At 35.5% G+C, this 23,010-nt stretch overlaps 1 protein-coding gene across 1 annotated transcript in view; it reads left to right on the forward strand.

Moving 5' to 3' along the window:
- Positions 1-23,010, forward strand: part of GUCY2C (guanylate cyclase 2C) — a 103,853-nt gene that overhangs the window by 60,247 nt on the left and 20,596 nt on the right. The window contains exons 15-21 of the mRNA XM_052000837.1: positions 2,851-2,955; positions 4,119-4,205; positions 7,835-7,967; positions 10,144-10,281; positions 11,494-11,582; positions 19,085-19,176; positions 20,688-20,846. Of these exons, the coding sequence (XP_051856797.1) occupies positions 2,851-2,955; positions 4,119-4,205; positions 7,835-7,967; positions 10,144-10,281; positions 11,494-11,582; positions 19,085-19,176; positions 20,688-20,846 (803 nt within the window). The remainder of the gene's footprint in view (positions 1-2,850; positions 2,956-4,118; positions 4,206-7,834; positions 7,968-10,143; positions 10,282-11,493; positions 11,583-19,084; positions 19,177-20,687; positions 20,847-23,010) is intronic.

The following is a 23,010-nucleotide window of genomic DNA, read 5'->3' on the forward strand; positions in this document are numbered from 1 at the left end:
GCAATTTGGAACTGTGCCCAAAGTGCCACACAATTGGGCATATCCTTTGACTCAACAATATCACTTCTAGGTCTGTATTCCAAAGAGATCATTAAAAATGGGGAAAGACCTGCATGTACAAAACATTTAGAGTAGCTCTTTTTGTGGTGGAATTGGAAATTGAGAAGATGTCTGTCACTTGAGGAATTGTTGAAGAAATGTAAAATATGATTGTAATCATTGTCCTATTGTCCTATGAAAAATTTGAACAGGATCATTTCCAGAAAACCTGGAAAGATTTAGATGAACTGATTTAAAGTGAAATGAACAGAACCAGGAGAACATTGTACACTATAACAACCAGTGAATAACTTAGCTGTTCTCAGTAATGCAATATTCAAAACAATTTCAAAGAACTCATGATGAAAAATGTTAACTGCCTCCAGAGAAAGAACTGATGGAGTCTGAATGTAGATCAAAGCATACTATTTTTCACTTTCTTTATTTGGATGTGAGTGTTTGGGGGGAACTGTTTTTTTTTTTTTACAACATTACTAATATGGAAATATGCTTTGCAAAATCATACATGTATAATCTATTTTAAATTGCTTACCCTCTCAGGTGGGGAGAAGAGAGGAAAGAAGGGAGATGACGTGGAGCTCAAAATTAAAAGAAAAGAATGCTAAAATTGCTTTTGCTTTTATATATACATGGGGGAAATAATAAAATGTAACTTAAAAAATAAAATATGGCTTTCAGAACTTAACACAGTATTCCAGATTTGGTCTGGTCAGGGTAAGTGTATACAAAGACAATCAGGATCCTTGTTGTGGATACCATGATTCTATTAATGCAGGCTAAAATTGCATTGCCTTTCTTGGGTACCATATCATTCTATTGATTAATAATGTGTTTGCTCTTCACTAATGCCTTAGAGCTTAAAAACAAAACAAAACAAAACTATTGTCTAATCATATCTCTCCTGCCTCCTTATTTGTGCAGTTGATTTTTGAATCCAAGTATAAGAATTTATATTTGTCTCTGTTGTTTCATTTTATGTTATTACCTTATCTGCAAATAAAAAGGGTTTAACTCTGAGATCTCTAAGGTTCCTTCGAGCTTTGAATCCTATGAACAGATATTCATATCATACTTAATGATATTTAATTTCATTATCATGTTTCATATCAACAAACTGACGAATTAGGGATAAGGAGTGAATATTTTATTTTAGTAAAGACTTATTTTATTTTATTTTTTATTAAACCTCTTTATTTTCAAAACATATGCATGGATAATTGTTTTTAATAATAACTTTTTATTGACAGAATCCATGCCAGGGTAATTTTTTACATTATTCCTTGCACTCACTTCTGTTCCAATTTTTCCCTCCCTCCCTCCACCCCCTCCCTTAGATGGCAAGCAGTCCTATATATGTTAAATATGTTGCAGTATATCCTAAATACAATATATGTATGCAGAATCGAACAGTTCTCTTGTTGCACAGGGAGAATTGGATTCAGAAGGTATAAATAACCCGGAAAGAAAAACAAAAATGCAAATAGTTTACATTCATTTCCCAGTGTTCTTTCTTTGGGTGTAGCTGCTTCTGTCCATCATTGATCAAATTGAAACTGAGTTAGGTCTCTTTGTCAAAGACATCCACTTCCATCAGAATACATCCTCATACAGTATTGTTGTTGAAGTGTATAATGATCTCCTGGTTCTGCTCATTTCACTTAGGATCAGTTCATGTAAGTCTCTCCAAGCCTGTCTGTATTCATCCTGTTGGTCATTTCTTACAGAACAATAATATGCATGGATAATTTCTCAATATTAACTCTTACAAAATCTTGTGTTCCAATTCCTCCTACCCTTTCCCGACCCACTCTCCTGGATGGCAAATAATCCAATATATGTTAAGCATAGTAGAAATATATGTTCAATCCAACATATGCATACGTATTTATACAATTATCTTGCTGCACAAGAAAAATCAAATCAAACAGGAAAAAAATGAGAAAAAATAAAATGCAAGGAAAAACAACAACAAAAAATGAAAATGCTAGGTTGTGATCCACACTCAGTTCCCACAGTTCTCTCTCTGGGTGTAGATGGCTCTCTTCATCACAAGATCATTGGAACTATGATTTCAATTCCTCCTGAATTGGTCTGAAACATCTCATTGTTGAAGAGAGCCATGTCCATCAGAAATGATCTTCATATAATCTTGATATTGCTGTGTACAATGATCTCCTGGTTCTGGTCATTTCACTTAGCATCAGTTCATGTAAGTCTCTCCAGCCTCTCTGAAATCATCTGTTGGTCATTTCTTATAGAACAATAATATTCCATAACATTCATATAACATAATTTATTCAGTCATTCTCCAATTGATGAACATCCATTCAGTTTTCAGTTTCTTACTACTATAAAAAGGGCTTCCACAAACATTTTTTGCACATTTGGTCCCCTAGTAAAGGCTTATTTTAAAATTCAATTTTATTTCAGTTTCGAATTCACATTTTCTCTCTCAACTCCTTATCTCTCATATCCATTGATAAAGCAGACATACAAGCAAAACACATTCCTCCACTGGCTATATATATATTTTTTAAAAAGTATCAATCTGTACTCTGAGTCCAGCATCTTTCTATCTGGGAATGAAGAATAAGTTTCATTATGAGTGAGTCCTGAAAAACTGTGGTTAGTCATTTTGATGATTAGCGTTCCTTTGTTAGAAGGCTTAATCTTAAGAAACCTCTAAGAAATAAAAAACATTTTTTATGTCAACATAAAAACATAAAAACATGTTACTGCTCTATCAGCATTCTCTGACTGTGTTACTAACTATAAAACGTGTTATCCTAGTTACTGCAGATTGACTATTACAATCTAACCAAATTCTATGGTACAGTGAAGATTGATGCCATGATCTTTGGAGTGATTGAATACTGTGAGAGGGGATCCCTTAGGGTAAGTAACCAGACTTTCAGTTTTATTCAATTTCAATACTTTACTTTTGTTCTGAAAGAGGGGGTAAGCTTATCTATTAATGGAATCCAGGGAAAGCTAGGATTGGAGATCTTCTAACTCTGAATTTTATGGCTTTTGGAGACTGGAGCCTTGATCATTCAGTTGATCATGGAGCAGTCAACTCAGAATTTGAATAATCGGTCTTATTGGGTCACTTTAACAAGAAAAAAAATAGATGGGGCTTACAAAAGAACAGTGAAGGGAAGTTTGTGGGTTTTCTATATATTTTATCTAAAATGAGAGATTAGAATTTAAAGTAGTTACCTTGAGCATTCATTCCACCAAGTTCATTTTCAAATTTATCATTATGGTTGGATAAGTCAGCTTTTTAGCTACTGCTGGGCTTGGCTCCCATTCCTTCAAACTATGCTGGTGAGTTGGCTCATAGAAAATCCTGATTTGGACTCCTATCACTGGATTTACAATATTTTCAATATTCTTTTATTTTATAAGCAGGAAAAAAACCACAAAAACATAAGAAGGCATATAGTTAAAGGGTCATATATCGGCCCTATAAAAGAAGAACCTGAAAGACTTAACACATTCATTAGGGATAATGGTCTATAGTTGTTTTTTTTTTTTTTTTTTTTTTTTTTTTTTTTTTGCTTTATTCTTCTTTGGTTTAAGTAGTAGAATTATATATCTCTCTATATATAATTAAAGGAGAATGGTGGAATTTTTTTCTCAATATTTTTAGGAATAATTTTTGTAGCACTTAATGGATGAATTTTACAATAGTTTTATTTTGTTTTGTTTTTACTGTTTGGGAATTTTAGGTAAATATGTGATGAAAAATTCACCAAGGAACCACATGCTGATGAAATGCCAACTCTTTCATAAGAGTGGGTTGTGCTCGAACATTTTACTTTGGACAAAAAATGAAAAAATAAAGCTCTATTGTAGACCTTGTATGTCTTCCTAGTGATCAAATATACTTTGACAACTTATTTAAAATTTTCAAGGAAATTCTTAGTTATATTGTCCCATTTTAATCTTTGCTATTCAAGGATCTTCATCTGGAGGTTTTTTATTATTATTAATAATGTAAGAGTAACATCCTTCCGTGCCCAATAACATTCTTCTTTCTTTTTTATTTCACTTAGGAAGTTTTAAATGATACAATCTCTTATCCTGATGGCACTTTCATGGATTGGGAATTTAAAATCTCCGTTATGTATGACATTGCCAAGGTAAGTAGAAGGCTTGCTAACACTAAGTTACCTAGAGAAAAATGTATCATGTTGTCATATCTACTCTATATTCAAGGCATTATACTTTTCAGCCAAATGTAAGTTAGATGAAAGTCATTCATTTCTTATCCTTATATTAAATGAGTATAAAAAATTCCTAATACATACCAAATAAAGTTTATACTTTCCTAATAAACTATTAAGTTTAATTAGTAAGAAGGGCCCCCTTTGTAGTTCTCTAAAATTTGCTATGTTTTTCTGCCTTTTAAGGAGTGATTGGTGGTATAATTTCTGAATATGATAGTAAGTGGTATACAAATGATAAACTGATGACATGTAACAAATTAGGCAGAGAGTAGTACCTTTAAGCAAATGGAAAATATTGCAGTGAGAAAAATCATTTTGGCATAAAGAAGATTTGAGGGAAAATCTGCATATGCAATAAAATGATGGCTTTATCAGAACAGTCACCGGGTCTAGTCTGAGTTAAATTCTGGTTCTCCCCTGTGCCTAGCATGATATTCTATACACAATAGTCCAGTCCTTCTGCACTGGGTTTTCCAAATTACTTCTCTAATATCTTCATAGTGGACTATCATGACCTCCTACGAAGACCTTTCTGATCCCTGCAATGGGTAGTGAACTCCTCTACATAAATTATGGTGTATTTAAATTTTATGTATTTTATATTTACTTCTCTGGATAAAGTTGTTCCTCCACTAGAGAGTATAAGCTTCTTGAGGACGAAAACTTTCATTTTTGTCTTTGCATCTCAGAACCTGCCCTTCACCTAGTGCAGAGTAAGTGATTAATAAATGTATGTTGAATAAAGGAATAAATAATTAACAGTGCTTTGCACATAGTTGATTTTTAGTAAATGTTTGGTTTAATGGAATGTTTGTAAATTGAGGGAGAGAAAGTCCCTACAAGTTCAGATAAATTTCTTGAAGGAAATGACAACAGAGGCTTGAAAAAGAAAGAAAATTTTTCTGTTTATAGTATAATGAGGAACCTATTGGACAGTGATTCAGAAAGTCTATGTTTATGTTCCAGCACAGTTAACTTAAAAGCAAAATGCTTTCTTCAATCTTGTATCCTGATCTTTGAAAAGAGAAAATCATTTAGTAGAGAAAGCACTGAAATGTGAATTAGAATACCAGTTGTTTGACCTCATTATTGTGTCCACTCATTTCGGTTGTGTCTGATTCTTTACAATCCCATTTGTAGTTTTCTTGGCAAAGACTCTGGAGTGGTTTGCCATTTCTTTCTCCAGCTCATTTTACAGTTGAGAAAACTGAGGCAAACAGGGTTAAGTGACTTGTCCAGTATCATAATTAGTAAATGCCTTAGGTTGGATTTGAATTCAGGAAAATAAATCTTCCTGAATCCAGGCCTATCATTCTATCCACTACACCACCTAACTACATCTATAACAAAATCCATTGTACTCTCCTTTGATCAAAACATGACTTTGTTTTATGTTTAATTCTGAATGCTACATTTGAACAACTGCATTAATAAGCTGAAAAAGGTTCAGAAAATGATGACCAGGATAGTAAAGGGCCTTGAAATCATGTGCTATGAGTCTGATTTATGGGACCCAGGAATGTTTTGTCAAGAGAAGATTTAGTAAGTTGAGAGCAAAAGGTAACCATCTTCAAGAAATTGAAAGGCTGAGATGGAAAACATCAATTATACTTGTTCAGTTTGGCCAGAATTGTGAGCAATGACTGAGTTGTAGAATGGTAAGTTTAGCCTAAAAGTAAATTTGCTAACAATTAAATCAAATGGGCTATCTCAGAAGGTAGTTTGTTTCTTCTCATTGGAAGTCTTTGAGCAAGTCTTTATTGGACAACTTGTCCAGCATGTTGTTGAAAGGGCTTCTCTCCAGATATAGTTCAGACAAGATAGATCCAAAGTTCTTCCAATTCCAAGATGCTGTGATTCTACGATTAGCCCAAGGCCATTAACTAAAAAGTGATAGACCTCTTATGTGAAGTCAGGTGCTCTGATTCCAACATTTACAATTCTTTCCCCAATATTACACTTTCTCCTTTAACAGAATCAGAACAAGGGATTAAAAAAATAATAAAATACCAGATCACCAATTGGAAAGTAAATATACTACCCTGTCTAAATTCTAATTCTTTTCCAATTCTTTCTGATACAATAATGAAAAAAGAATGGGAAGCATTGATTAAGCACATTTTATATGCCAAACATTGACCTAAGTGCTAGAGATTCTCCCTGCCCTCAAGGAGCTTACATTCTGATTGGAGAGGCAATACCTTTAGAGAAGTAGAAGCTAGGAAAGGATGCTTTGGTTTGGTAAGTCACAGGAGTGAGTGGACTCATTGACAGGTTCCTTCTACTATCTATGGAAGTACTGATTTGATTATATTTCCTCAATCAGTCAGCATTTATTAATTGTCTTCTATGTGCCAGGCACTATGCTAACTGCTGGGAGACAAAGAAGAAAGGAAAGGGAGGATGGGAAGTACTCTTTACATGGCAAGAAGATGGTTAGGGTAGAATGTGAAGCATGATTAAATATGGAGGTGCACTTAGTTATGTGAATTTGCATTTACAATAAGGACAGTATGGACAAGGCAGGGGTTCCAAAACTGAATGGATTAAAGTGGAATAGTTTAGAAATCCTATGTTTCAGAAGGGCCTATAGCAGAGCAGATGGCAAGGTGACTGGGGTAAAATATGAAGCACGGCTGGGACTGTCAAATATTTATAGTCCATTTAGTCATGTGATTTTGTTCTCATTTACTTATCAATTAGAACATCGTGTACCTTAGAGTGGGAATGCCAAAGATGAATGAGTTAAGGTCTCCTTCCTTCCCTATAAGGCATGGTTTCTGGAGGTCCAGTGGTACAAAAAGTAAGAAGCAGGGTGGATGGCCAGAACTCTGCCAGGCTAGAATAAGAAGATAATTTCATGTTTTATGGCACAGAAAACCAACTGCAAGATCCCTGGTCACCAGGGGATGAAAAACATAAGATCTCCATACAAAATGAAACATAGACTGGGAAGTATAGAATCATAGATCCTAGAATCAGAAAGGACCACAAAAAATGATTTGGTCCAAATCCATGCTACCTAAGTATTATTATGCCCCTTTACAGATTAAAGAACTGAGGTGCAGAGTAATGAAACAACTCAAAGGTCACATAGGAAGGAAGTGGTAGAGGAAATTATAAATATCCTTGTCACCTCTCTCCTAGAGCAATTCCCTTTTCATTATGGGAATTTACTGCCCTTTTGTTGATGGGAAATTTAAGCTAAACTATTTATCTTGAAGATAACCAAGTTTTATTGCATTGTTAGCATATCACTTAGGCCTCATATGCTGAGAAAAATATGTGTGCAATAGTTGGTGCCTAGCAAGTCCTCAATAAATATTTTCCGATTTTAATTGAATTAAATGAACTGAAAAGTTTAATTAACTGAGCTGGTGGATTGCTGTATTTAGTATGTCCCCTAACTTGGGGACACTATTTTAAAAGAAAATCATATCTAAAAACAAAATATCTGTGAATTCTCAGTTATTTTTAAGGCTATCAGCCATTTCATTTCTTTTCTTCTTTTTTTTTCCTGTTTGAAATTGGAAAAATGATAGGGCATGTCCTATCTGCACTCCAGTAAAACTGAAGTACACGGCCGTCTGAAGTCTACTAACTGTGTGGTGGACAGCAGAATGGTGGTGAAGATCACGGATTTTGGTTGCAATTCCATTTTACCTTCAAAGAAAGGTCAGTAATTATCCTATTTAAGTATAATTTCCATACTTATTGTTGGCTTTATCTCTGGGTTTGAACTTTTTTAATAATTACAGCTGAGCCATTTGTATCACAGAATAGAGTAATGGGGGCAGCTAGGTGGTGCAGTGGATAGAGCACCAGCCCTGAAGTCAGGAGGACCTGAATTCAAATCTAGCCTCAGACACTTAATACTTCCTGGCTGTGACTTGCAAGTCACTTAACCCCAATTGCCTCAGCCAAAAAATAAATAAATAAAATAATAAAGTAAATCCTATCCTAGGTGGTGAAGTGGATAGAGAGAGCATCGGGTCTGGAGTCAGCAAGTCATTCAACCTTGTTTACCAGTTTCCTCATCTGTAAATGATATAGAGAAAGAAATGGCAAACTATTCTAATATCTTTGCCAAGAAAAATGGGTTTACAGAGAGTTGGCTTGACTGAAAACAACCAAACAACAACATATATCTGTGTATGTGTGTGTATATTTATATATCTGCATATACATGTATATATGTATATAAATATACATATATTATATATACACATATGTACATATATACATGTATACTAATTAAGTGTGTATATATACATATATACACAATGCACGCATATGTAAAATACACATATGGTTTAATTATATACACACACACATATAGATGTATATATCTACATATATACTATTTATGTGTATATATACATATATACATTACATTATCAATTATACTGTTTTGCTGCTATGTGCAAGCAGGCACCTTCATGGGGTGAAGGATTCCTGGGAGCCTGTGCTGAGACCTGTTCTGCTGCAGATCATCATTTACCCTTCATAGGAAGTCCCTAAGAGAGAATTCCATGTTCCAGAGGGCAAGAAATTCTCTCGTTATCAAATGCTTCATCATCCCTTCTCAGTAAATCATGTTGGGTACTCAGGACTCATTTGTTCAGAAAATTATCAAGGTCTTGGGGTCAGAGTGGAGTGAGAAGATAGGGCAGGTCAAACATAGCCTTTTAAAGTACTTCTCCCAATGCTTTATACTAAGAAGTCTACACAAACTCCACATGGAACAGTTTTCAATGGCATTGGTGCCACGTGAAAAAGTCCCATTCAGCTCAGTTCTTAGATTGTCACTGAATTAAGTCTTTAGGGAGGAACCAGATCTATCAAATGATCCCATGGCTGATTTTCTAGTCCAAGCTAGATATGCCCATCATTCCCAAACACAGTTATTCAAATTCAACAACTGAAACTTTACTGCTCTTACCATGTTCAGAGCATTATTCTCAAAGATTCAGAATGTATTCCCATCTATCTCTAGTTGCTGAACGTTCATGGATAGCTTGCTGACTTTTTCATCCTCCTGGATCCTTAAAGGCCCTTTCCCTGACCCTTTGAGAGGAGTCCTAGTATGTGGCCAGAAGCACAGTACTTCCAGAGTACTAGACTCCCATGTCGGAACCTTCATTCACCTAGACTTCCCCTTCCTCCACATTGCTCTTCCCCAGAGTGGACTAGAAAGTCAGCCGTGTGGTCATTTCAATTCAATATTTTCACCTTTATCAAATGTTCTAGGCCATGTCTGATTCACATTCATCACTTCTTATAGCAAAGTAATATTTGATTGTATCATCTCTATCAATACCCTTTATGAAATTTATGAAAATGAAGAATTTAGGAAAGCATTGGAAAATGATACCTGTCTTTATTTTTTAGAGAATGAGATCTATGGGAGTAGAGAATGGCATAGATCAATGTCAGACTTAGTTCATGGGCTGGACACTTTTGCTGAATTCTTTTCTCCCAATCTACCTTTTTAAATCTTTGTTACAAATAAGAACTTGATGGGCATAAAAGGAATATGTTAGGAAATGAAGGTGATGTTAAAAGAAATCAATAAAAAAATTTTTAAAGAAATGAAAAAAATCTAATTTTAATAGAAGCAGTAAGGTAAATGCTAAATCTTTCCCTTATACCTGCATTACAATAAACTTTTATTCAGCTTTGAATATCTCAAAAAAAGAAAGGAAAAAAGCATTCTTCCTCTAAATTCAAGGTAAACTTTCTTTTAGTCAGGTCAGATTATGCAAGCAAAGAACTCTAAAAGAGAAAAGGGTTTTGGGGGGATGGATGAATAAAAGATGCTGACTACCCTCAACTGTTTTTGGCATCTCAGATCTGTGGATGGCTCCTGAGCACCTCAGAGCAGCAAATGTGTCTCAGAAAGGTGACGTGTACAGCTATGGCATCATCACACAAGAAATTATACTTCGAAGAGAAACCTTTTACACACTGAGGTGTCGGGATCAGAAAGGTAAGGGTCTCACAGAAAAGAACACTAAGCTAGATGTTAGGACATGTTCTGCTACTAACTCTGACACAAGGAAATTCTTTACATCCTTCGGTAATGAAGCACACTAAGCTCCAGTTTTCCTTTTCTATAAAATTGGCACAACGACCTCTGTTCAGAGAAGTAATGTGGTATGGTAGATCTCAGAGGCAACGAAATCCAGATTGAAATCATCTTGTCTCTGACACATCCCAGCTGTATGATTTTGGCCAAAATTATTAAACCTCTCAGTGTTTGGCCAAAATTATTAAACCTATTTGACCCAGGAAAATCTCTATGAAGGTTAAGTGGCAGAGGAATTGCTGTTCTGCCTTAGTAAATTTAGCTTTGCCAGTCGATGAAAATTTATTAAGTGTGTATTAAGTGCAGCTAGGAAGTACAGTGGATAAAATATCAGGTCTGGAGTCAGGAAGACTCCTCTTGAGTTCAAATTCAGATACTTATGAGCTGCCCCTTAACCCTGTTTGCCAGGTTCCACATTTGTAAAATAAGCTCCACTCCAGTATCCTTGCCCAAAAAAACCCTCAAAGAATTGGGTACAACCAACTAACAATGACAATAAAATTCCAGGCATTGTGATAAGATCAGTCTAGTCCAAAAAAAAAATCATTAATCCTATCAACTTTACAGAATTTTTATGAGAATTAGATGAGGTTCATTTGCTAAAATGACAAAATGTCATTCCTATCTCATGAAGGGGGTTGTAAAAATCAAATGATAGAATCAAATTTTATTTATTAGAAACAATATGGAGTATCATAATTACAATTATTATTGTGGATTGGAAAACCTTCTCATGATCCCAGTTTTATTTCCTTTCTCTAATGATCCCAATAGAAGAGACATCTTTGTTCGATACTTGTGCTCAATCATTTACTCTAGCTAGATGATGTGGGTCATGTTCTTAATCACAGAATACTGGCAGTTCTTACATTGGCTAGCTCCAAACATACCTCATCCCTGGCTCCTATGATGTCACTGCCACAAGGGATAATCTTATCTTCCTTTCCCTTTCACCTGGTGGTTTTGCTTGATGTGGCTGACAAGGAAACAAATAGTGCTATTTGTAATATAGGTAACATAGGTAATATAATATTGTAAAATAGGTAAAGTTTGCTGAAAACCAATATCCGGGCTGCTATTGAAATGTCTAACTACTGTGTATTGCCTCCTTAGAAAAAATTTACAGAGTGGAAAATTGCAAGGATTCAAAACCATTCCGCCCCGACCTCTATCTGGAGACAACTGATGAAAAAGAATTGGAAGTAAGGCATATCCTCCAGAAAACCCTTCTCCTACTTCCAGAGCATATTATTCTACCTACATCAGCCACATCTGTTCACCAGATGATAGTGTCCAAAAATGTTAAGAAGTGGAGCAAGAATCTCCTATTTTACTTACCTTCCTACTCTTTTTTTCTCCATTCACTATTCACTTGCTGTCACATTAATTCATCAATTCACCATCTTACTTGTAGTCACTTGGTTCACATGCACGATCATGAATACACCAGCCCATTCCATGCTCTTCCTTGACTCAGGGAGACTCTTAATGTTGTAGAAAAAGACTAACACATGAATTCAGAAGACCTATCCTGATCCCATTTACTTGCGCTATGACATTTGGTAAGTCATTTAACTTTTCTGGGTCTGTTTCTTTGTTTATAAAAAGAAAGGGAAGAGAAGAAGGAAGGAAAAGGAATAAACATTTACATAATGCCTACCTACTAGTGTCAGGGACTGTACTAAATGCTTTGCAAGTATTATCTCATTTGATAATACAACAAAATGTCAATCCTACCTTGTAAGAGGTATTGTAAGGATCAAATGATAGAATACATATAAATACTTATTAGGGAAGAGAACTATCATTTATATAGCCCCACTACGGGCCAGATATTGTGCTACGTGACTTTACAAATATTATCACACTTGATTCTCACAGCAATCCTGGAAGCTACAGACTATTATGATCCTCATTTTATAGCTGAAGAAACTGAGGCAAACAGAGGAAGGCAACCAGGTGATGTGCTCAGATAACACAGCTAGTAAGTATCTGAGGCCAGATTTTAATTCAGATTTTCCTGACTCCAGGCCCAGTGCTCTATCTACTGAACCACTAGTTGCCTGTAAATTGTAAAGCACAATAAATCTAAACTTCTATATATTTTAATATAGGTATTCACACTGCACACATGCATGTATGCATTTATATATTGCCATGTAAGGCAACACAGCATATTGTTGTTGGTTTTTCTGTCTGTCATTCTCAAAAAGAACCAAGAAATCAGGGAAGTGAAGCCATGACATGTAAGTAAATTGGATTTGAGGGAGGGAGGTATGTGCAAAATCACCAGCCTTACTTTCTGCTCCAGAGCCATCTGGAGCCAGTGGCAAGATGACAAATGGAGATGGCTCTGGATGCAGGAGGAGACCTTGACTTTTTTAAACTAAGGTCTTTAACAAGTTTCAGTTTGACGAGGCAATGACCTGTCAGTGATTAAAGCTAGGTAAGAATTAATGCAAAGAATGGTCTTTTTTACCTCGTCAAATAATAATAATAAAAAGATCAATCTCGTAGGGGAAGAAAGAACCTCTGGTTTCTGGACAAAACAGAAACAATTGCTATTTACGTTCACTCTGAGCCAATCAGGATCCCAACAATGATCAAATTGGGGTTGATATGGGACTGATTGTTGGCCAATCAATTAGAGCACCTGGAACATAAAAGATAGAAATAAGCCCTGGGTTCAGGTTCTCCTTGTGATGGAAGGATTCCCACTGTAAATCTAGGCAAATTACTTAATTTCTTGATCCTCTAGGCAACTTTCTTAATTTAAAAAAAATATTTTCAGTTCCACTTTTTTTATCCTTTTCTTCCCTTCTCCATACATTAAGAAGATAAGAAATATGATATCCATTACACATGGATATGAAGTCATGCAAATCATATTGCCATCCAAGCCATTTTGTAGAGTGGGGAAAGCAAGAACAAAAAAAGGTATGAATAGGAACAGCTAGGTGGTGCAGTGGATAGAACACTAGCCTGGAGGCTGGAGAACCTAAATTCAAATGTGACCTCAGACATTTACTAGCTGTGTAGTTTAAGCAGGTCATTTAACCCCAGTTGCCTTTGTATGTATACATGTATGTTTCAATTTGCACTTAATTGCAGCTAAAGATAGTTTTCAATAATCATCTTTACAAAACCTTGCAACATTCGTTTTTGTAAGATTCTGAGTTCCAAATTTTTATTCCTCCCTCCCTTATAGAGTATTTTTATGTAATTATAGATGGCTTTAGTTTCTTCATCTAAAAATCGTCTATTCATATCCTTTGACCATTTATCAAGTAGAGAATGATTTGTATTTTTATAAATTTGGCTCCATTCTCTCTATATTTTAGAAATGAGGCCTTTATCAGAAACACAGGCTATAAGAATTGCTTCCCAGATTTCTGTCCAACAACTTTCAAAGACAATAATTTGCAGAACAGATTTCAGTCTGATTGGGTAGAGTATTTCCTCATCAAGAGTATCTTACATTAATGAAATCATAGGTCTGATCCAATAATATAAACATATTTTTATATTCCCAATATAAGAGGCAATTTGGTATAGTGGAAAGAATGTTGATTTTGTAGCTTAAGGACCTGAATTCAATGGATCTGCCATTCACTTTCTGTATGATCTTGAACAACTCAATTAACCCCACTAGGCCTCAGTTTTCTCAAATGTAAAATGAAGTTCTTGGACTCATAAGGTCTTTTCTATCTCAAAATCTATATGACACAAAGTGAGAGACAATTCAATTATTCAGAGATTTATAATCTTGTCAGTGTGAGTATACTTTTCATTGATCCTTATTGTAATCCCTCAAGCATCATTGTTGAGACTTGATGCAGCTGAAAATTCCATTATCATGTGGACAACCAACTGATGATCCTCTAAAATCAGTGCTCCAATAACAAACTTAGCATCTGTTACCTGGAGCATACTGTCCAGCTTGATAGGACCTATTAGAACTTGGGCCCCATTCACAATGTCTTCAAGCACCTAAGATCACATGTTGAGGCTTAGTGGAAAATGTCTCTATATAGTGATAGATGATAGACATAGGCATCTGGATGGCACAGTGGATAGAGCATTGGGGCCCTCAGTCAGGAAGACCTGAATTCAAATCCAGCCTTAGACACTGACTAAACTATGTGATTTAACCTCTTTTCCCCTTATTTTTCTTATTTGTAAAATATAGATAAAAATAATACTCAAGTCCTCAAGTTGTTGTAAGGATAAACATGAGAATATTTGTGAAGTGCTTTGTAAATCTTTAAATATTATATATACACACACATATACATATATACACACATATATATGTGATATAAAACTCCCTCTCTATCAATGCAGGTGGGCACCTTCTGTGCAATGTATGGTCTTAGAGATCTTAGAAGTCTTAGAGATTTCCTGGATCACTGACCAGGGTGCATCAGGGACAAGATTGGACCCAGTGTTTCATGGATCCAAGAGAAGCTCTTCATCTACTATTCCAGAGTTACTAAGTTATATATACATGTAAACACATAATGATTTACACACATATATACATGTATGTACACACATATGTATGTGTGTTTTGTGAGTATATATGTGTGTATATATGGACATTCAGATAAACCAGCTTTCTGAAAACATATAACACACTTTTAAATTTAATCTGTATAAACATTTTCTCCATCATTTTATTCAGTCTAGTCAATCAACAAAACAATAACTAAATCCCTGATTTGTAATACTTGTTGATTTGTTCACACTGAAAAATGAACAGTTGACTCTTGTAAAGTTGGTTTGAGCTAGTTGTAATACATCCCTGAAATATATGCATATAGATATATTTGTATAAGTACAAAATGCATATTTGTAATATTTATTATTTCACTACTCTACTCAAAAAAACTTTGATTAGTTCCTATTATCAATTAAGGTACTACTGAGGCTAAATAATTTCTGTACCTATTAAAGATCCTCTAATATTTAGCTTAGTAGAATGTTCCCAGTCACTTTACAATGACTAGAAAGAGAAAAATCAACAGAAAGAAGTCCGGGGACTATTTTTGAAAATTACATGAGAGGGAAGAGAAAAAGTAAAAGGAGTGTAGAACTGCTGTTTCAGGTGGATGGGATGATAATGGCAGATGAAAGTGAGAAGACAAAGATGCTCAGTCCTAATTTTGTTAATATTGGATAAGAAGGGACAAAACAAATAGGAATTCGTAATCAAGTGAAGTAAGATAGTACTGAAGGCTTGTAGCTGACCTTGATGAATATGTGATCTGACCCTAATAAACAGCATTTCAGTTCCTGAGAGAACCAGCAGATGTGATTGTTGAGTCACTCTCAGTGAAAGATTATAGAGATTAAGAAAAGGCAGATGTGGTCATGAGAAGAAGGAGGAGGAGGAGGAGGAGAATGGAATCTGCAGACTCTAAGCCAGCATATTGTCTTAAATTCCTGGAAGAAAATTCTGAAATATATTACATGAAAGAATGATAGGGAAACAGGTAGAAAGGGAGGTGGTGACAAAGAGTAACTTGGTGCAGTGGGAAGAAGGTTGTATTTGGAGCCAGAGGACTTGGGTTTGAATCTCAGTTTCACTGCTCACCTACTACCCTATGAGACCTTGAGCACAATCACACCTCTCTGGACCTTAGTTCCTCATAATGAAAAAGTTGGTTAATTCCAACTCTGAATCTAAGATCCAATGACCCCAAAAGGCCAGTGTGGCTTTTTCAAGTAATAGACTTAAGGTATTTTTTTGTTTATTTGTTTTTTAAAGCTTTTTGTTGTTGTTCAGTTGTTTTTCAATTGTGTCCAATTCTTCATGACCCCATTTTGGGGATTTCTTGGCAAAGATACTGGAGTGGTGTGCCATTTTCTTCTCCAATTCATTTTACAGATGAGGGAACTGAGGCAGACAGGGTTAAATGACTTGTCCAGAATAACACAGCCACTGTGTCTGAAGTTGGATTTAGACTCACAAAGATGAGGCTTCCAGATTCACAGTGTTCTATCTCTTTCCACTTAACTGCTTTTTTTTTTTTTTTTTTTTTAAGCTTAGTAAATGCTTGTTGAGGGCAGCTACGTGTTATGAGTAAATAGAGCACTGGGCCTAGATCAAATCTGACTTCAGACATTGACTAGCTATGTGACTGAGCAAATCACTTAACTTTTTTGCCTCAGTTTCCTCATCTATAAAAGGAGTTGGAGAAGGAAATGGCACACCACTCCAGTATTTTTGCCAAGAAAATGCAAAATAGTGTCATGCAGAATTGGACACAAAAAGACTAAATAACAGCAACAAATGTTTGTTGGCTTTTTAGCAGAGTTAATAAACTGGAAGATTAGGGAAATGTGATAGATATATAATAGTTTATATAGGTTTTATCATGGTGTTTGATAAAAAGAAAACCCTCAGTCTCTTCTTGGGGCAAGAGAGATGTAGGCTAAATAAGAGTGTAATTAGACATATTTGGAATTATTTGCATGACTGGCTCCAAAGAGCAGATGTTAATATGAAGAGTTTGGGTTAATTTGGATTAATTGGGTTTATTAATTTGAAAGAATTTGGACTAATATGATGTAGTTTGAAAAGAGAACAGTAGTAGAGTTCTTAATCTTGTGCTGTTTAACATTTTTATCAGTGACATAATATACATCAGATCAATGCCAGAATGAGTGTTTTAAAAGAACTTAACAAGTTGGGACCTTTACCTAAATGAAATACAATGAAATTCAATCAAGGGTAATTTTAAAAAATTGACATTTCATATAAAAGATGGGAGAGGTATGTCATTAGATAGCAGTTTGAAAAAGATCTGTAGATTATAGTAAACTACAGTTTGATAAGAATCAGTAACATGGTATAGACTACAAGAAAGCTAATAAGATGCACAGGCTGCATTCAGATGTGTAAATCACTCAGGAACACGTTGGTGATAGTCCTACTCTATTGCAACCTGGTCAGACCAGATTATTGTGTTAATTCTGGGTACCATATAGGAAGAATACAAACTAATAAACTGGAGAATGTCTAGAGAAGGATCAGTAGGCTAGTGAAAGGCCTTGAGTTCATGGCATAAAGGTTGAGCTGTTTAGCTTGGAAAAGAGAAGGCATGATGGGGATGTGGGGATGGGGTCAAGGGATGGGAGGAAGCAAAATAGCTGTATATATGCAAGGGTTGTGGTGTGAGAGGTTAGATTTGTTCTGTTTTCCTCCAGAAAACATATCTGGAGTTGAAATGCAAAGAGATAAATTAAGGGTAGATGTAAGACTGAAAATTGCAAAGAGACAAACTGAGGGTAGATGGAAAGATTTGTTAAGGATGAGTTTTCCAAAAGTGGAATGGGCTGGCTCCAGAGCTGGTGGGTTCTTCTCAATAAAGGCCTTCAGTCAAAGGCTGGAGGACTACTGTTTGGTTCCGTGCTGCAGTTTGATATGTTGTAAAATGAATTCCTTTTCAAATTTGGGTTGGACAAAATGGCCCCTGTGATGTTTCTTTTGGCTCATAATATTTTTGAATGCGTGACACTCCCTTTCTTGTAAAGAATGTCCTAATTAAACTAGATGCATTTATCATTATCATTCTGCTCCTTTGTTCATTTGTGCCTGGAAGAGATTCCTCTTACCGCCATCTGGCACTGTTGAAACCATTCCCTTACATGACGGTTTAATTCAAGTATTGTTACCATCCTTATGAAGCTTTCCCTTTTCTTGCCTCCTGTCCCAACAACCTTACACACACACACACATACACACACAAAAAAAAATAATTTCTCTTTTCTCAAATTTCTTATGGGACTTTGAACTTTCACTTTTCCTTTCCACAATCTGCCTTATATCATAGTTATTTGTGTACAAACTTCCTTCTCTCTATTTATTATTTAATATTTATTTTAAAAATTATATATATATATTACCTATATAATACATATAATTTATACATAATATTATATACAGTATTATATTAATAAATGTTATTATATTATTAAATTATTATATAAATAATTGTATATTATTTATATATGATATATAATATATATGATATAATATATTATTTATTATCTAATAGCGATTTAAGCTAAGGTACTCTTATAATTTATTTCTGTCCTTAATGTCTCACATACATAGTCCTCTGTGGATAGAGTATTAGATTTAAAGTTACAAAGAGCTGAGTTTTAATCCTACCTCAAACACTTACTAACTATGATTCTGGACTCCAACATTTAAATTCCTTAGATTTCAGTTTCTTCATCTATAAAATTATAGTGTTGGACTAAATGATCTCTAAGCTCCAAGTCTATAAACTCCTATGACCTGTTAAATTTCTTAATATTACACATACTCCCTAATGTTTTCTCCTATTTTATCCCTGAGCTACTCCAGAGAACAAGGCAGTGAGTACAAGTTAAAGCAATAGGTTAAATTTCACCTTAGATTTTAAGGCCCCATTGTTCCTCTTGATGTATAGGGTGGTAGTGGGGCAAGTGAAGGCCGTGGCAGTGGCTGGAGCAGAAATTTAAAGATTAGTTAGTAAATTGGACTCCTCATATTAGAATTAGAATTGTAGCACTAATTTGAAACACTCATTGGATTGCTTTTAATCTACTGTGGAAAGGAAGATAAACAGGATTCCATCTTGATTCCTCTTGCTGCCTTGACATAACTGCTCTCTTGGTTTATCTTTCTCATCTTTCTCCTGCTTGCTAATAGGTATATCTGCTTGTTAAGAGTTGTTGGGAAGAAGACCCAGAGAAGAGACCAGACTTCAAGAAAATCGAGAGCACCCTGGCTAAGCTATTTAGGTATGAGTGGTATTCCTTGTTTTCCTTGCAAGAAATTCAGACTGATTCCTCATCTGTAAAATGGGGCTCATACTTACCCTGCCTCTCTACATGGGTTGTCATAAGGAAAGTCCCTTGCAAATTTTCAAGTGTTATAAATAGCATAGGCTCTTACCAGAAGGTTGCTGGTAAATGTATAAAACTGGCTGTTAGAAGGCGGTAGAGGGGGAAATATATGCATGATATATGTTTTTTTTAACTTTATTTAACTTATTCCCATCACTTAAGTCTCGACAATCTACCGAACAGTAAATTAAGCCAAATAAATCAAATAGTAATTGTCAATTTCTGAAGGCTCTAAAAATTTAACAATCAGGTCTTCAAATAAATAAGCAGAGTTGAATACAACTCTATACTTAAACAAATATTACTCTGGTTTAGTCAGAGAAAAATGATCTACTTTTCTGAATGGGAATTCTTATCTATTTTGTAAAAATGACAAATATATTTCAGAGGATTGGACTCTGAGAGCATAAAAACACAGTTTCTCTGCCTACTACTTTTGCAAACTTTAAGGTACTATATAAAAATAATGACGCTTTAAGCATGACCAAAGTATATTTAGAATGGATTTCAAGGAGTCTTAATCAGTCAGTTTTACATCATCTTTCTCGGCTATTCTGAGATCAGTGTCACTAATCAGAATGCATGTTGGTACAACACCAGGAATAGGATATTATGCAAAAGTTATGCAAAACACCAGATTTCACATGATCTCAGAGAAGAATGTATTCTTGTTTATATATCTACATGTGTCTCTGTGTGTGTGTGTATAAATATATATATGTAGTTTATGTATCTTGGATACCAAACTCTTATGAAAGAAATTTGTTACAAAGATTATTTTCCCATTTGACCATTTCTCTTTTTTATTCTATGTGTATTAATACTGTTTGTGCAGAAGCTTTTTAATTTCATGTAATTAAAGTAATCTGTTTTATTTTTTGAAATTTCCCCTCTCTTGTTTGGTTAAGAACACGTCTCCTGCCCATAGCTGCGAGAAATGTATGATCTGCTTCTCCTCCTCTTGCATAGATCTTTTAAAGGGATTCATCCCCTTGTGACACCTCTCTCACCAACCAGGCTGAAGATTGAGTGCAGAGACTATTTCTTGCACTTTTTAATCTCCTGTCCCATCCTACCTAATGCCCTGCCCACATTCAGCAAATGCTGTCAAGCTGACTCTAAGGCCCTTAGGATTTGCTCACAAACACAGAAAACAAACCTCCCCAACCTTTCTGTGCTTTTCAGGAAAATAGAAATATTAAATCCAGGGTCTGCATTAGCAGCCTAAAAAGGCCCACCGTGGCTCAGATTTAATCCAACGAGATTTAAAACCGCTTTCCTCCTCATCAGGACGTTCCTTTAAAGACTCTGGCCCTGTGGGCCCGGGCCAATGTGCACGGCAGGCAGAGCTTTCCGACGATTCCCACCTCCCCACCTGGGATAACTTTTCTCTATCTTTCCTACAGTAATTTTCACAGTCAAAACAGTGAGAGCTACATGGACACCTTAATCCGACGCCTTCAACTCTACTCCCGAAACCTGGAACATCTGGTGGAGGAAAGGACCAAGCTGTACAAGGCCGAGCGGGACAGAGCGGACAGGCTTAACTTCATGCTGCTGCCCAGGTGAAAGGAGGCTTCCTGCTGGTGTGGTTTCCCAGCATTCCATAGCCGTGCTTCATAGACTCGAGCTGTGCTCCAGCATGCTTTCTAGGGGTTTTTTCTGGTTCTTTCTCTTTAGCTCTGTTTCTTCTTCTTCTCCTTCTCCTCCTCCTTTTCCTCCTCCTCCTCCTCCTTCTTCGTCTCCTCTTCCTCCTCCTCCTTCTTCTTCTTCATTTTCTTCATCTCCTCCTCCTCTTCCTCCTCCTTCTTTTTCTCTTCTTCATCTCCTCCTCCTCCTCCTTCTTCTCATTCTTCTCCTTCTTCTCCTTCTTCCTCCTCCTCCTCCTCCTCCTTCTTCTTCGTTTTCTTCATCTTCTTCTCCTTCTCCTCTTCCTCCTCCTCCTCCTTCTCTCTCTCTCTCTTTCTTTCTCCCTCTCTCCTTCTTTCCCTCCCTCCCTCCCCCTCTCTCCCCATCTTCTTCCTCCTCCTCCTTCTTCTCTTCCTCCTTTTTCTCCTCCTGACTGCAGACAACCAGCTGATGCCCTTTGTTTTATAAAGTAGTTTTATAACCATACAATAAGAGATAGGATTAAAGGTTGAGTGTTCCAGATGGTGAACTAGGAATTCACTATTAAAAAATTATAAAGCAGTTACTATCTAGATAGAAACTGATAAGTGGTTTTTTAATAAGTTAATTATTTAAAATATTTACACTAACAGATAAAGTCTGGGGCAGAAGTGCTAAGAACTGTATATAAGCCTTAAGCAACCTCTAGAGGAGAGGGAGAACATTTGCCAACAGATTACTGCTGAGAATACTCTTTGTTAACCTATATAATCCAGGTAAATTCTGTGGATCTTTATCCCCATACCCACATGGACTGGCAAAGTGAGTCCCCAAAGGACAGCCATATCGGACAATTACATCCTCAACTATTTTAAGATCCTAGGGATACCTAGAAGGGTTACAAGTATTTTTCTAATGCTATTGGTTTAAGCCCCAGTTCTGGTGTGTGTTTATCTATCCTAATGTCAGCCTCAGTGATTGTTGCTCTATTTCATCCAATCAAATATCAGATAAGTTTTACAAAGACATATAATGATACCATATATGGCCAAGCATAGACCCCAAAGAATTTAAAGAAGAGGAAAAGGAATAAATATGTACAAAAATGTATCTTTTTTTCATAGTAATACAAGACTGGAAACCTAAGAAGTGCCCACATATTAGGTAGGGATTAGCTAAACAAATTATGATTTATGAATGCAATGGAACATTGCATATTGCATTTCATATGACATGGCAAAATGGACAATCTCAGAGGAAACTGGGAAGGTTTCTATGAACTGATGCAAAATGAATTGAGTAGAACTAGGGAGAACAATATATGAAAAAATTATAAAGAAAAACAACTTTGAAAGACTTTAGGATTCTGATTAATGCAGTGACAAATCCGAATTTCAAAAGATGAAGTACTTCCTACTAGAGAATTATTGTATTTAAAATACAGATTGAGAACCACATTTTTGAACATGGCCAAGGTGGAAATGTGTTTTACTTGACTTGTTTTTTGGGTTTTTTTGGTTGTTGTTATTCAGCTAGAAGAGGGGAAGGAAGGGAGAGATAAGTGCATATTAATTAGAAAAAAAGTTAAATTTTCAAAAGAAACAAAAAATTTACAAAGCCAAATTCATTTCTGAATTTTATCACCAATATACAGAGTAGTCCCATTGCTTGTAAACAATGTCCTGTAGGACAGAGTATTAGTACTGAGTAAAACCAACTATATACTCTGTTCAAAAGTAATATCTCAATCATTGCAAGCAGTGAATGAGTGATCAATACCTGAACCACACTGACACTGCATTTAGAAGCTTAAAACAGTCTTTTTGTGATAAGAGCAACAAAAAAAGCATTGATTCTCTTCCATCTGGTTTCCCACCTACTCTGCACCTCACGTGTGTCAAATGTAGATCCAAAAATGTTTGACTTTGTAATTCTTCAGTGATTGAGTAATCTAAAGGATCATAAGAATAGACCATTCAGTATGATGACTCATAATGTTCTTCCAGAATTGATAGGAAATATGGGGAACATCTGTGAAGCAGCACACACAATTTTTTGTACAAATTTTTCAAGAATGGTGGCAGAAAATTTCCATTTTTAAAAATGGAAAACCTCAGGAAC

This window comes from Antechinus flavipes, chromosome 5 (genome assembly GCF_016432865.1).
Source record: "Antechinus flavipes isolate AdamAnt ecotype Samford, QLD, Australia chromosome 5, AdamAnt_v2, whole genome shotgun sequence".
NCBI classification, from domain to species: Eukaryota; Metazoa; Chordata; class Mammalia; order Dasyuromorphia; family Dasyuridae; genus Antechinus; species Antechinus flavipes.